This window comes from Canis lupus, chromosome 4, assembly GCF_048164855.1.
Source record: "Canis lupus baileyi chromosome 4, mCanLup2.hap1, whole genome shotgun sequence".
Taxonomy (NCBI): Eukaryota; Metazoa; Chordata; class Mammalia; order Carnivora; family Canidae; genus Canis; species Canis lupus.
The window spans coordinates 50068095-50084561 of record NC_132841.1 but is presented as its reverse complement, the minus strand read 5'-3'; the positions used below and the strand labels follow the sequence as shown (position 1 = coordinate 50084561).

The 16467-nt window shown below is 41.3% G+C and overlaps 1 protein-coding gene across 5 annotated transcripts in view; it reads right to left on the bottom strand.

The window, feature by feature from the left end:
* GABRB2 (gamma-aminobutyric acid type A receptor subunit beta2) overlaps positions 1 to 13821 on the bottom strand; it is a 244433-nt gene extending 230612 nt beyond the window's left edge. Inside the window, exons 1-4 of one of the 5 annotated variants that reach the window (XM_072824264.1) lie at positions 13659 to 13821; positions 11242 to 11474; positions 10994 to 11085; positions 9931 to 9998 (exon numbers count right to left, since the gene is read on the bottom strand). In XM_072824264.1, coding sequence (XP_072680365.1) covers positions 9931 to 9998; positions 10994 to 11085; positions 11242 to 11318 — 237 coding nt within the window. In that variant the 5' untranslated portion in view covers positions 11319 to 11474; positions 13659 to 13821. Of the gene's footprint in view, positions 1 to 9930; positions 9999 to 10993; positions 11086 to 11241; positions 11475 to 12163; positions 12366 to 12541; positions 12658 to 13195; positions 13445 to 13658 lie in introns of those variants that run through there. The other 4 variants (XM_072824263.1, XM_072824265.1, XM_072824262.1 and 1 more) reach the window with 4 other exon arrangements.
* Between the last annotated feature and the right edge of the window lie 2646 nt (positions 13822 to 16467).

Genomic DNA, 16467 nt, shown 5'->3' with positions numbered 1-16467 from the left:
TGCTTAATCATTGAGGCCTCAAGTTGAAGCAGATATTTCCAGAATTATAATTAGGCAGCCATAAATAATTTATAGGAAGCTATTCAATATACAAATGTGCAATACTACTATTACTAACCAATTAAATAGCTACCTTTCTAAACAAGGAATAGCCAAATTATATAATCCTGAAATGCAGAGTAAAATATCAGTATTTCTGATTTTTTTCAGACATCTTAAAACTAAATAATTGATATAGCTATTACTAATTTATTCATCGTAACAACACTGTGCTAAGGTGCTCATCTCTCCTCCATTTCATACTCTTTGTTTCAGCTTTTGTTTTTTCTAAATATTTTCATCCTTTGTGTCAATAAAACTAGTGTGGGGGCTCCAAAAGACATTTATAAAAATAAAAATCAGAGCTGGAAAACATTTTTCAACTTTCTCATACTTCCTTTAGGGTCTCCTGCCTTCTTCACTCTTTGTGAAGCTGCTTCAGATTTTCTCATCATGTCACAGCATCACCCAAGAATTTCCAAGGTCTCCTCTGCATGGCGGGCAGGTCCTATGCAATTAAGCTTCACACATAGCTATTGTCCATGCATCTCTGATCTTCCTCTGTGGCTTACTTTTGTATCATTTTTCTAAGATATATGTAGATTCACCTCTAAAACTTCATTAATTGTTGCTATTGTGTTAGGAGAGAAGTTATTTTATCTTCAATTGCCAATTACTTCTAAGTTAAGACCTCTTGGCAAGTAAGTAGGCGGTAAGTGCCAAATTATAGAGCAAGGAAAAATGAGACTTGGCAATAAAAATGCCGATAGAATGTTAACAAAATCAGCACCAGCAAGAGCCAATGAGCTAAAAACATTCCTATATTTTTCCATATAAATAGGGACAGGATAATATAAACCCATTTCTTTCCTTGTTAAGTAATATATGTATTTTGTAAATAAAATGCATAACTGTGAGCCAACATATAAACCTTGTGTTTGTGTCTTTTATTTATTTATTTTTTTTAATTGGTGTTCAATTTACTAACATACAGAATAACCCCCAGTGCCCGTCACCCATTCACTCCCACCCCCCGCCCTCCTCCCCTTCCAACACCCCTAGTTCGTTTCCCAGAGTTAGCAGTCTTTACGTTCTGTCTCCCTTTCTGATATTTCCCACACATTTCTTCCCCCTTCCCTTATATTCCCTTTCACTATTATTTATATTCCCCAAATGAATGAGAACATATAATGTTTGTCCTTCTCCCATTGACTTACTTCACTCAGCATAATACCCTCCAGTTCCATCCACGTTGAAGCAAATGGTGGGTATTTGTCATTTCTAATAGCTGAGTAATATTCCATTGTATACATAAACCACATCTTCTTTATCCATTCATCGTTTGTGTCTTTTAAAAACTCATAACCATCCTTCCTCTTATTCCTCTTTTAACTGTTTCTAAGTTTTTTTGTCATCTGATAAATGTAAATTGATTTTGAAAAACTGAGTAATATCGGGCAGCCACAGTGGTGCAGCGGTTTAGCGCTGCCTGCAGCCTGGGGTGTGATCCTGGAGACCCGGGATGGAGTCCATGCCAGGCTTCCTGTATGGGGCCTGCTTCTCTCTCTGCCTCTCTCTCTCTCTCCCTCTCTCTGTGTCTCTATGAATAAATAAAGTCTTTAAAAAAAAAAGAAAAAAGAAAAACTGAGTAATATCAGAATAGAAACAGTAAAGAGTAGCTGTGTAAATATGAGTCAAGCTGATTTATGAATTTTTTTAAATTTCCATTTATATGTTATTTAAATGCAGTTCTCTATTTTGTATATTATTGTTAATTTGTTAATGGTGCAAAAGTAAAAATAAATGTTTATTTTCAAATAATTGATAGCTAGAATTATGATTAATAATCTATAAAATGTATATTAAAACTGTTCTTTGAAAAAATACAGAGTGAATAAAAAATAAAATGTCATTATATTCATGTATATGTTTGTAAGATTGTGGAAAAATACACATCAATTCACACTGGTGATAGTAGAGATGTGTACTTTTTTTTAATGAAAGCATACGTCTGTAAAAATAGTGTATTAAGTGAAAATGTAGACTAAAATTTTCTCTACAAAATAAGTATAATGTATAAAATATGAATAAACAAATAGATGAGAACTAGAAGGTAATACAGATCAATTAAAATACAGGTTTAATGAAGTGATGAGGATGTATACAATCTTTGCTTTTGATGTTTGCTGGTATTTTAAGATTGGTTTTGACACAATGTACCACCAAACATACATGCAAATGGTAATTAAGCAACAGATCAATGAGAAAAATCTCAATGACAAATCTCTTCTTTTTTCTAGTTGCTTGGTTGGAAACAATACCACAACATCCACAACACCATTCTTTACACCAATGTTTCTCAATTGGGGACAATCTCCTTACACCACATGGTACATTTAACATTTTCTGGAGACATTTTTGGTTTTCACAACACCAGGAGTACTTCTGGTGGTTAGAAGGCAGAGGCAAGGTTGCTGTTAAATACCTCACAATATATATGATAGCTCCCCTACAACAAAGAAGTTTCTGGTCTGAAGTGAAAATAATGCTGAGGGTAAGGAAATCTTGTTATAGAATGATCACAAAATAAATCAGTGCCATTTCCCAAAATTAACATACACACATATCCCTCCCATATAACTAGGGAAAACACTTTGTCTGACTTACATTCTTAAAAAAATTCCCACAACCATTTCAGAATTTCAGTGGGGGTAGAGAGAGGTGCACTGAAGTACACATGATGAGCTAAAATATGAAACTTGAGACACTTCCTTAGCCTGCTTTCTCTTGCAGAGTAATCATATATCTTTAATCGTAATCATATCTTTATTTCATGCCATAGTTAAGCAAGAACATTGTTCAAGGTACCCATGAAGTAACAGCAAAAAATTTGTCTTAGACAAACCCAAGAAAAAAATAGGTTTATAAGCTGTAATATCAAGTGGCATAGATGTTTAAAGATAGGTAAGTCTTCTAGAGATGCACTCTTTATAATGAGTCTCATTTATACTACATGGGATGGAGGAAAGAAAGATCTGGGAAAAAAAAAAAGGAAAAAAATCAACCACCTTTAAGAGAATTATTTGCAGGAGAAATTTATCAGAAATTGGAAAATGTGTTTTCGGTGGAAAAAAAGTTCAATTGAAAATGAAGTCTTTATAATAAAAAAAAATTAAGGGAAAGGGTGTGGTATTTTGTACATAATGTTCACTCACAGCCATAACCACTGAGTTTATGGTTCTTAAACATATACCAGCCACTATGTCCTGGCAATTACTGGCCTTAATGGTTATCTGATTCTTTTGGAGCAACAAGAAAATTATTAGACAAGTTAAAAAAAAGCACCCATTCATAATGAAAGAAATTATGACACAAGAGATATCCTGGATTCTTCAAGATCTTATGAAAGTCTTCCTTTATTGCATAGTTTAAATTATGCTCAATAGATGTAATTTAGTGTATAAGTATCTCAAGGATGGAGACCATTTCTTATATTTAATATACATTGGCTAAAGTACCTACTTGGAATCACTTTAATAAAATTAAGAATTTTTTAAGGTTGGAGAGAGTGAGGATTAGTTTATCTGATCTCTCCACTGTTTAAAAAAATAATAAAAACAAACAACAAAATAGGGTCCTCAAGGAATGCAAATATATTTTTTTTTTTTTTAATGAGGCCTTGCTACATGTAAAACTGCAGTATAATCATATGGCTAAAATTAAGGGATGTGAAATCAGTCATCTGCTAGCTGTGTGACCTTGAACAAGTCACTCAACCTCCCTGGGCCTCAGGTTCCTCTTTTGTTAAATAGGTTGATAGAAGCCATCACACTGTTTTTATCAGAAGATTGGATGAGATAGTGTAAATTAACAGGATACTTACATGAGTTAAGAACTCAATAAGAATTAACTGTAATTATTTTATTATATTAGTATTATATTGGTATCATGATGACAATGAAAAATGTTGCTTACTGTACAAGAGAGGGAAAGGGGTAAGAGAGTGGGAAGGAGGGGAAGCAAAAGAAGAAGAGAACATAACAGTTTGCTAAAAGTTGGGTAGGAAGATTTCTAAGCATAATTTACTTAGAGTTAAGTGTGCCTGTGGTCGGTGAGTTTACCCATACCCTTCACCATGTTTTCTGCTTCCTGGCTATCCTTCTATGTGCCCCAGGCAACCTCATTAACTTACCCATTTTCCACAGAGGCCAATTTTAACCTCTTCTATTCTCAACAGAAAGTGTCTCCCATGTCAGAGAGAATATAGAGGTCTTCAATCAAGCAAGCCTTTCTTTAGCTTCATTTCCTGCCACCTCACTCATCTATTATATTGTATCTGCAACTTACTCCCTTCTAAAGGAAACTTTTCCAAATTATATATCATTCCTTTTAACAATTACACTCTCCCTACTTCACTTTAGATCCAAAATTTTCAAAAGTATAGTTTCCAACTACTAAAGCTCCTGTATGTTTACCAGAGAGCTCTTATTACTACTATACTTGGGAGCTAAGCCTCAGAACTTATTTCAATTGATCATTGTGGCATGTGACACCGCTGACGACTTTCTTCTTCTTTTTTAAGATTTATCTACTTATCTAAAGATGAGACAGAGAGAGAGCACGCTCGAGCGCAGGCGAGAGCATGAGTGGGGGGAGGGGCAGAGGGACAAAGAGATTATCAAACCAACTCTCCACCAAGGGAGGATCCTAAGGCAGCCATAACCCACAACCCTGAAATCATGACCTGAGTTGAAACCAAAAGTCAGAGGCTTAACTGGCTGAGCCATTCAGGCGCCCCACTTTCTTCTTTTTGAAACTCTCTTGTGCCTCAGCTTCCAAAACACTTTTATCTGCAGGTTCTCTTCCTAACTCTTTGTTACTTAGCTACTTATTAATCTTCGTGGACTCCTTTTCAGTCTTCTTCCACTTAAATTACAGTGCTCACCAGATATCCATTTATAGCTGTCTTATAATCTTCCCTTTTTAATTTTACCCATTCATACTGTTATAATTGCTACTTATATCCTGACGATGTCCAAGTTCATCTCTCTAGTCATGACTTCTTATGTAGCTTTAGATCTATATTTTCCAGCCTCCATTAGGAGATTTCATGTTTGTAGAAAAGTCAACATCCCAAACTGAGCTCACTGCCTGTCCATCACCTCACCTCCAACTTGGCTGCTTTTTTTGTGTCCTCCATATCAATAAATGGTACCATCAGAAATTTGGGATTTACCAAGTCCTTTTGCTTCTATCTTGTTAAGTGCCCCAGGTTTATATCTTCTCTTTTATGTCCCTGCCTCAATTCATCAATTCTTCCTTTATTTTTGCAAGGAGTTTCACCTTATCTCCGAACTTTAGGTCTTGTTTAACTCTCCATATTTCAGAAGCATCTTCCTGAAATGTGAATCTATTCATACAATACTCCTATCCTTTCATGGGTCCCTACAGTCTTTGAAACAAAATTTAAATTCTTTAGCAAGCTGCAAAAAAATGGTCTTTATAAGTTGACCACCACCTATGATCTCAATACCAGCTTTTATCATCTTCTTACTCCCACTCCCAATTCCTGCCATTTAAAGCTACTGGCTAATACCTAACCCCGTTTATCTCTCCTGTGTTTTTTTCTCCTATGTGCCAATATTTCTGCTTAGAATATCTATCCATAGTCCTCTAATCCCATCTTCAACTAGTAATTTCTGTGTAATATCTCAGTAGTCTGTATTCCCAATATGGTCTGTGTATTTTCTCCTTCAAAGCATTTCTAATCCTGCATTATGATTCTTTCCACCTTGGTTAAACAGTGAATGCCTTGAATTTGAAGCCTATGATTCCATGTTCTGTTTCTCCACATTTATGGTACAGTGTCTAGTGAATAATAACAAATTGCTTCTATTGGAACAAATAGGTCACCCAATATTTGTGGCACTAACCAGGAGTCAAACATCCAACCAACTTTTATGTATAGAGCAAAAATCACATGGGGAGATCTACTATAACTGTTTACATGCAGTTTATAAACATAAACTAGGAAGAAAGAATGAATATGTAATTTATACAGCAATTTGAAGGGGGGAAATACCAAATGAACCCATGGGAGGTACAGACCACTAGGTAAACAACTGGCTGCTCACAAATAAAATTTTGGAGAAAAGATAAGATTTGTGCTAAGTATAAGTACAGTAATAGTCTACAGAAGAATTAAGAATAGTGAACACCTAGATATTAAGCCTCATGAGGTCAGGAGGCAAATCAATCTTATTGCTCTGTCTCTAAGGTCTAACAACATGGCAGGATCATAGTAGCTGCTAAATAAGCATTTGTGTTGAATTGAATTTTAAACTGTGCATCTGGTGATGCAAGAAAACATCTGTTTTAAAAAAAGCAGCACTTTTCTTCTTTCGCCACTCCATAAAAAGGTAATTTGTGTGTGTGTTTACTAGAACTATTTCCTCAAAAGTGAAATATTGCTTCACTCTTTGGTTGGCAAATGTGTTGTTTCAAGATGGATAAGAATCTGCTTTAAATGAAGAGAAAGCTATTTCGGTCCATAATTCTCAGAGCCAATTTTGGATCTTAAAATGCACTTTTCATCAAAGAGTCTTAACAAAAAGATTCCTGCCAATGTAACCAAGACATCTAAAAATACTTCATTCTAAAGCCAGGCTTTCTGCTCAGGAGCATTCTAATTGAAATCACATTCTTCCAAAGATCTAGCATTGGGCCAAGAGTCACCTGAGCAAGCTACCATCTTCACCTTCATGAGTAAGAACTCAAAACGGCGTAATATTTAGGAATTCTGTATTTTCCTTACATTTATGCTGGATTTCCAAGTTTTCCTGGAGCTTCTTTGTACTCAACAGAGCTATTATAATAAAGCAAACCAGCAACACATATAACTTTGAGTTGAAAGTCAATTTAACATGTCCCCTCTCATTTCAAACATTAAAAAACCCTGAGACCTGGTAATATAAATTATTGACCCAAGTACAATTATGGCAGCAGCTGGAATGGAAAGAGTCTCTTGTGTGATAGCCTGTTATTCAGTCTTCTACATAAGCTCTGTTAACGGAACATCAATACTTTCACATATATTGTTTTATTAATTCTGATAGTCACCTGAGATAGGTAAAATGGGACTATTCCTTCCCTTTAACAGGTGAAGAAATTGAGCCGCACCTGTCTGTAAATTTCCTTAGGATGACTGAGCAGCAGAAGCAGAACTAGCATTCAAGACTCTTGACTTGGTTCAGATATTTCTATCATTGTAATTTACCAGAAGCGTCAAATTGACAGGGTTCTTCAGTACAAATGAATCATTGACAATCTAAATGGTCTGTTGTTTACCATCCCTCAAGGGAAGATTTGCTATAGTAAAAGAAAGTTACAATTACCAGAGGTTGCATTTCACAAAAGATAATGAGGCAAAAAAAAAATATATATGTTAATTAATTTTGAGGTTTAACTTAGATAATCAATCATTCTTTCAGAATTAAAAATAATCAAAAGATACAAATACTTTCAGACTTGTGTACAGGGGCAGTATGCCACGAACATCTTATTTTTTTTACACGCTAGTGATGAAATTTCCCATCTGTTGCTTCAAATCAAATAAGCATATTTAAAAATAACATACATTATTGTTAGCTGAAATAAGTGTTAATTTTTCAACAAGTAAAGAATGTGTCCGGACAAGTCCACATATGTTAGCAGCAGGCTAAGAAAGGAATCTGACATGGGATTTTTAGCACTTGGTTCTAATCATTAATGCTACAGTACTGGCCTATTTACAATCCGACATTTGTTTTTGCACTTTCAACATCCCATGATTTTTCAGCAACAGTAAATAGCTTCAAGAGATGACACCTCGCCTTAGCTGAGTCTATATTTTGACTAGCAGGTCTTGGCATTGTGTCCAGCTCAGATGCCTCTCCAAACTGCTGCATGCAGGTAAAAGGTGAGCAAAACTTAAGAAAACAAAAAACAACAAAAAAAAAAACACTACTCTAAACAATTGGGGGATATAATCTATCTAAAGTTCATAGCTGACCTACCACAGCCACTTCTAATCTCATCATTGTCTGTTTGGATTCTAGTTCCTAATTTTTCCATAGAATACCATTTTGTGATGTTGCTATGTAAAAAACAACACAAATAAGTCAAAATGCAAAAGAAAGGAGTCTAATTTAACCACACAGGACACAAAGAACCATACCTGGTCTCTATATCACTTTGTTTCTAGCGATACAATTTAGATTCAAGTGTTTGAGACTTGAGAGGTACCCACATTGGGACATTTTAAAACGGTTATGGTAAAACTCAAAATTTAAACTGATGAAAGACCTCCATAATCCCACAAAAGTAAATATTTGCATAGCTGAGAAATTAACAGGTTTCCAAGGAAGATGCATTCTCTAGACAACAGAGGACTTTCATAATGTGTGGGAAATCTGTGGTTCTGGATCACTCAATATTGTCTCAGTCTGTGTTTGTATCTTATACAACAAAAACGTCGCCAATAATTAAAATAGAAAAGGATACATGGCATTAAAACATGTATGCTGAAACTGTTGAATATTCCCAGGAGTAGTCATGAGCTGTTTTATAATCTTGTGATACCTCAGGATTATCACCTGTCTTTGGAGAGTGTACAGGGATAAGGCTGGTTATTAGAGCCTGCTCTCTATTTGAATTCTGGGAATATGGAAATTTGCATAATGTTGAGAGCATATCCACTACCTAGTACTTTGGCTCTCTTGAGTTAATTAATAAGTGTCCTAACTTTCAAGTCCTGATGTCTGGCTTAGAAGTGTTTTTGAATAAAACTTTACACACCTCACCCTCTTCTTTAAATAGTATATTTCATTTCTAGGAAGAACCATGCCACAACACGATTTGAAATGTACTGTGTGTTTTCAGGATTGAAAGTAACACTTGCATCTTACATTCAAATGTGACCTTTCTAGAGAAACTTTTCCAAAGGAGAAAACTTCAAAAACACAGTAGAAAAACCACTGGAGAAACAAGTGAGCAGCCCAAGTTAATCAGGGGTATCTGGGACACTTCGCATTGTTTTGTATGTCTGCAGTGCCCCAATATGGGCAGCAGGGGGCGCTCCTGCATGAAGCAAACCCCCCACAACTGTCCCTGGGTCGAGAACACAGAGGCTTTTTCTCTTAGCATTTGCCCCAAGTCCAACCAGGTATTCAATGAGTACTGTTGTCCATAAACTGTACAAGCTTAAGACATACGGTGAATAACGTTGCAGAAGTGACTGGCTAGGGCTTATGGGTCTGAGCCTGCCTTTAGAAAACAGTGACCGATTTCTGTTATTTATTTTGGTGGGCAAGCAGACTTATGAGCTGGTGAACAATTGTGGGAGGAGGTGATTGCCATCAGCTGTAAAGAGGCCATCTCTGAAAGCAACAAGTGGACATCAGTATCCCAGGGTCATTTATTCAGCCTCTTTGTAACAGTTTAGTTTGTAGGTTATATTCCTCATGAAATATCAAATCAAAACCCTTCCCTCTTTTCCTGATCCAAACTCAGAAAACCCTGGATGAATCTGGTTTCCCACTACACCTCAGGAAAAGTGGCTTCTGCAGGGGATCTTCTGCATGTGGCTGTGTTTTGCACATGAATTATGTGGCATTTTACTTGCTCTGTACCAATTCCCAAGTATCCAAACCAGGTTGGAAAAATTGTGAGGAACCAAAAAAGCAAATGCTTTGAAACCTCCAACACAGTGGGCTCCAAAGCAAAATCCCCAGCCTTCACCCCCCACTTCATATACATACTCATGCATACACCACCCCCACCGACTGGCTCCTTCCTACTTCCTGTCCCCAAATGAAGGTCTGCAGAGACACAACCATAAACCTCAGTACTCACCATATTGACTTCAGAAACCATATCAATGCTGGCGATGTCAATGTTCATTCCCACGGCCACAGGGGGACCTGCGAACCAAGATACCCAGCCACGTGACTTCTCAGAACTTCATTCATTCTCAACAAGAGTTGTAACTGGGCATGGGACATTCTGCCCCAAATCCCTCATATTCTTCACTTCCCTGCTCTTTTTAAAAAAGAGTGCCAGGCACTCCTCTAGGAAATGCTCTATGGAACATGTACACACGTGCCCTCGTAGAAGAGGGATTCCAATTCTATCTACATATGTAGATGTCTCAGTATGAGAACACACACAACTCGCAGAAGCACAATGAACCGGTCTAGCCTGAGGCAATTTTATATATCGCACTAAAACCCCCTCCTCCTCATTCTTTCCCACCCCCCCCTTCAGTGCGCAGGTTTTAACTCTTTGAGCTTCGTAAATCTAAAGCAAAATTAAATGGGCATATCAGTGTATCTAAGGCTGCAGCAAGAGGTCCCTAGACCTTCTCCTACTTACCCTCTCTACCTCTTAGTCCTCTCCAACCCCTTCCCTCCCACCTCCCCAAACAGTGGGGCTTCCAGAACTGGATAATATCCAGACATCAGCCACTTTAAACCATTGCCAGAACTCTTCCAAAGTAGGCGGGCACAGGGGATTAATGTCACTTTTCAACCAATTGCCTGCACATTTTGTTCTCGAAAATGTTCACGATGGCCTCCAATAAGCCAGGTTCTCTGGGCACACCATTAACTAAACTTAAGAGGTTTGTATCTCAATGAAGCAAAAACAGTGAAGCAAAGGATTTCAGCAGCGAACCTCACGAACAGCAGTCATCTATGCACCCTAACAGGGTCTCACTGAAAGACCATCTAAGTGCTGAATAGTAGCAAATCGGCATAAGTTTGGATCACTTTCTCAATATGGTAATACAGAGAGAGATACATTCGATATACCACATGCAGCCAACAGTGAGGGGAGGGAAGACACAGCGCACACAAAGCTCAAAAGACAGCTTAGGCTACAGCTGGGCTGTTTCTTATTTCCAAGGCAACCCCATTACCTCCAAAATCTGGTCTCAGACGAATGTCATAGCCTTTCAGGAGTCTATCCACTGTCTCTTTAACCAGCGACATATTACTAGGGTCATTGACACTAAAGAAAGAAAAGACAATAAACAGGCATCAATAAGGCAGCAGGCACAGCGTCTTCAGCATCTATCTGATTCTGACTACAGATCCCTGCTCACAGAGGTATGCAGACAGAGCCCTTCAAAGTGAAATGAAAAAGAGAAATGCTGGGCACACTTACCTCTGCGCACAGACAGCGGCGATTATTAAGGGGAATGACCAAATCCCAAAGTAGCCCTTTTTCCGGACTCTCCACATCCCTTTAGTTTTTGATGGGATTGAGGGTTTCACTGAAGAGAGGAGATCCAACTTAGTCTGCCCAGTGCAGTAATTCTAATGTGAGGCGCATGCGCACGGTGTACCAAAACATCAAAGGGGCAGCGGCGGCTGCCTGGGACCGAGCAGATTTTCTTGCTAAGAAAAAAAAAAAAAAAAAATTAAAGGGGAAAAAGGAAAAACATATATATGTATAATATATACATATTTTAATAATAATAAGGAAAGGCACCCCGCGGGGGGACCCAGAGTAAAATCTTTGTTTTCCTTTCGTTAAGACAAAAACAACTAGAGCGTCTGGTAAGTTTTGGTAGTTGCAGGAGGCAGTTTTGCACCTCGAGGGCTGTGGGGTTTTGGGGCGTGTGTGTGTGTTTCCTCTTAAATATGCAAACCCAGATAAGGAATTTAAAAGCTAGCAGGTGTGGAGTGCTAGAGGAAGATGGGTGCCCGGGAGCCCACTTCTGGTATCAGCAAGCCTACGACCAGAGGAGTTTGAACTTTATTTCCTGGCGAACAGCATTCCCTGCGTGGGGCGAGATGTGTGCTAAGGGTGGGGGTTGCGCGGTGGAGGGTGGGGGGAAGGGACGGGGGGTGCAGCAGTCCAAGGCGGAGGGAAGAAAGACACCAATGGGAGAAGCGCTGAGCAATCCGTCGGATTTGGGGCCGGGGGGGATGGGGCGGGCAGGGGAGTAGAGAATAAGGAAGAAAATGAAAAATCAAAAAAAAAAAAAAAAAAGAAAGAAAGAAAGAAAGAAAGAAAAAGAAAGAATCAAATGATGCCTGGTCGGCTCGAGGGGTAAAGGAGCAAGCTGTTCTTCACTACTCACGAGCGATTTCTTTCTCCTCCTCCTCCTCACCCTTTGCCCCCTATTCCCAGAGAAGAAAACCTCGGGGTCTCGGTTTCTTGCCGTGTGACGTGCCCGACCCGCTAGTCCGGATTATTTATAGAAGGAGGAAGGGGGGGCGAGGGAAGCAGAAAGGCGACGCCGACTCTCCAGGTTTCGGTCTGATTCTGCGTTGGGAAATCATGATGGGGGAGGGTGGGGTCTGGATGAGGGGGTGACGGGACTCGGGGGCGTGGGGGGCGCGGGGGCGAGAGGGCGGGAGCGGCGGGGCGGCGCGGGGAGGGCAGGCGGCCGACCCCTCCCTCCCCCGGCCCCCGGCCCCCGGCCCCCGGAGCCCGCCCGCCGCGCGCCCCTCCTCACCTCGCCGGCCCGGCCCGCGCGCGCCGCCCCCGAGCTCTGGCCCCGCGGGGGAGCGCGCGCGGCGGCTGGGGACTCCCGGCCGTGCAGGGGCTGTGTGCGCCCCGGGGAGGAGAAGCCACAGCGGTCCCTCGAAGGCGGCAAAGTGACGGAGGGGCCCGGGGGCGCCTGGGGGCCCGGCGTTCTGCCGCTGTCTCCGCTGCGCCGCGCCCGCGCCCCGCGCCCCGCGCCCCGCTCCCCGCGCCCCGGGGCGGGGGCCGCTCGCAGACCCCAAGGCTGCCTCTTCCCTCCCGCCCGAGGCTTTGCCCGGCTCCCCGCCGCCCCCGGGACCCGGAGGAGCAGCGAGCGAGCCCGGCGGTGGGAGAGGGAGGGAGGTTCTCAGTCCGCCGCCGAAAGGTGTCCTCGGCTCGAGGGAGAGAGCGAGCCGCGCCGCGGCTGCCTGCAGCTGCTACGGGGCTGGGGGTCGGGGCCGTGGGAGCGAGCCCGGGGCCGGGACGAACGCCTCTCGCGTGCTCCCGAGTTCCCCCGGAACGCCGAGGAGGAGGGCGGGGATGTGGGGCAGGTGCGCCCGCTGCCGCTTCCCCCACCCCTCGGTGAAGAACCTGCGTCCCGGACCCGAGCAGTTTTCCGGGACTCCCGCTACAGATCACCGCTCACCGTTACCCGAGCGCCTACTGCTTGCCAGACGTGCTTTATTGATCAATTCTTGCAACAGTCCTAGGATTTAGCCACCATCTAAATTCCTCCTGTGGGTTTAGAAACTGGCGCACTGAAGCGAGGGAACTTGCCCAAGGTCACCTAAGAGGCTAGGGGCGGAACCCGTACCGGGCTCCAAAGCCCGTGTCGCTAACCACTGCACGACCCAGCCTCGGCCCCCCAGTCCGCGACCTTGCGGGCTGGGCCGCGGGCTCTCGGCTGCAGCTGAGCTCGCCGGACCCGCGGAGTCCCCGGCGGCTGCGGGAGGAGCGGGAGCGCTCGGTCCTAGGTCGGCTCCGCTCGAGTCCGCACGAAGGAGGGGCGCCTGCCGCGGGCAGCAGCGGCCGTGGGCTGGCGGCGCCCCGGTCTCCGCAGCACCCGGGACTCCTGGTCCTGGTCCCCGCCAGGCCCCTGACCCATTTACCTCTTGACAGCTCCCTACCCCCGCCGTCCCCTCGCTGCCTAGGTCAGAGGGTCATTCTGGGGGGCTCGGGGGAACGAGGGTGCAGCGAGAGGGCTTCGAGGCGGGTGTCCGACAGCTCCCCTAGGAGGGAACGGCGAGCAGGAAGGTAGAGCTGTGTGCCTGCGCTGAGGCAGTTGCTGAATCTGAGACAGGTAAAACAGCGCCACAATCTATGCAGTTCTACCGCTTGGCTTTCTACGGGTTCCAGGCACCTAGAAGTCCGTTGCGAGAGACAGAAAGACGGACAAACGGGGTTGGGGGGGGGGGAGCAGAGAAGAGGGGGATGAAATGTGTAGCTCTCCCATCTGTAATTATTCGGGTTGAGAATCACAAGGACAAAATATAGACCTATGGCAGAGGACAATTGCCAGTTTTCCTCTCTTTTTATACTTCTATACAATGGGAATCTTTTACACAAGCTAATATATTGAAGGGAAAACGAAGTTTAGATGACTAGGATTATATACAGAGGGTTCCTAAATCAGTTTGAACCCCAGGTAACTAACTGGTGAAAACCTAAGAAACTTCATTTTCCTTGAAAACACCCCAGAACAGGATTTTCCTTCTGACCATTAGTTATCCATGTTGCACTTGATGCGCTGCTAGCCTCTCCAACTTATTAGACTCCCTTCAGTTTGGATTGAAAGAAAAAAAAAAAAAATCAGTAAACAGAACAATGCCAGAGATTCCTTCATCCAGCAGTAATAAAAATAGCCCAGTTTAACAATAGTACAGTTAAACGAGTACTTGTAGAAACCTTATGTTATACAGAAAATTAAGGCAGAGGGGGGCAAAGAGTTAAAATAAAAGTCACTTTCATCTCAGCAAGTAAAGCAATAGCACAGTGTAAACTGAGAGCTTCAAAGGAACTGGAGGCAGAAGTTTGGGTTCAAATCCCAGTTTGTTTACTTAGTATCTTTGTGACTTGGATAGGTCAGTTAACCTGTCTAAGCCACAGTTTACTCTTCTGTAAAGATGAGAATGATCACTGTACCTTTTCCATTTGATTATAGAGTGATGTAGATATATGTGTGGCATTTGGCATGAAATTAACAAATACTAACAACTTTTAATGAATAAAGCATAATAAATGGGCAGGAAAACAAGATTTAATAGCATTAATGTATAAAGACTGAGTGGACATAAATTTAATGCACTTACTATAGACTAGCTTGAGAAGAGAGGAGCTGACATTTCAAGGGAATTAAGATAAGGTTAAGAAGGCAAGGTATTAAAGGCAATCAAAAAGAGAAAAGAGAAAGGAATATTTTCTTTATATGGTAACATCCCAGGGATATCTCTTACCAGTAGATATGAGCAACATAATCATAGAGATATTCCTACTAGTTATAAAACCTGAGACCAACTTATATCTAAAGTGGTTCTTTATTGTACAGCAGAATCAACACTAGAACGTCTCTCTGGAAGACTGATAATGCCGCCTAGAAATGTGAAAATTGGAACAGTAATGTGCAAAGGAAGGCACTGCTGGAATCTGGAGATGTGTCAATTACTGGAGAGCATCCTCCATGATCCCAGATGCAGAATAAAAAGGCAAAAATGCAAGTACTATTAAGAGATCATGATTCAAAGTCATCTCTGAGTATGAAGTACATAAATGCCAGATAAAACCAGGCTCCAGCCATCTGCTCTTCCTTAGTCTTTACTATAATATTCACTCATTTATTTAGTAAATATGTATCGGGTACCTACTCTATGTCAAATATTACTTGACCCAACACTGAGGATGATGTATTGAAAAAGGCAAACATGGTTTTTATCCTCTTGGAGCTTACATTCCAGTGTGGGTAGAGCCATTATAGAAGTTATAACTGGTGTAGCATGTATTATAAAGTGGGAAAGATAGGATATTATGGAAACCATAATTGGTGCAAATAAATCAAGTTGAGGTTTTGGATAAAATTTACTGTATAAATTAATGCTTCAATTGAAATTTGAAAGGTGGTCTAGCCTGATGAAGAGTTGAGGGAAGAATGTTCTAGGAAGAAGTAATAGTATGTGTAAATATCCTGGGTCAAGAGAGGATGGCATAAAAGAAGAATGAAGGAAAAACTGTAAGACTAGAAGAGAAGGGTAAGAGTGGCCCCAAGAGTGATGCAGTTGGAAAGCTGTGCAGTAGCAATTTGGGATCATTGATCTGTTGAGGAAGAGGAGTGACAAGACGAGTTTTAATGACACTGGAGGAAGATGGTAGTAGCTGTAGGGAGATCTGTTTTTGCAGGGATCCAGATGAGAGTTGATATTGACCTGAATTAGGATAGTGACAGTGAAGATGGAAAGAAGTGACGGGAGTTATGTGATAGAACTGACTGACCTTTATGACAGGTAGAATATGGGGAATGAGAGAGAAATATCCAAAGATAACTCATACATTTCTTGTTTGAGCAACTCATTAGTGGTGGTAGAAGAAACTTGCTGGACATAATACACTCAGTTTGGGTCATGATTAGTTTAAGGTAACTGCTAGCCATCTAAACTACACCAGATGTTTTGATACATGCACTTCTGAGCTTGTAGCTTGTAGCTTCCAGCTGAAGCTCAGAAGTGAGGGGTGAAATACAAAATTTCCATGTTCCATTCTAAAACATTTATTTCCCTTTTCTGCTTCGATTTGTCTCTTTAGAATATATTACGATCATATTATATTTTACTCACTTCCATCTGCATTGAATAAAAGTTTAAAAAAATAAAGATTTTTTTTTGTCTGCTTTACTTACCACTGTATTCCAGTGCCTAGTGCCCATAGCAG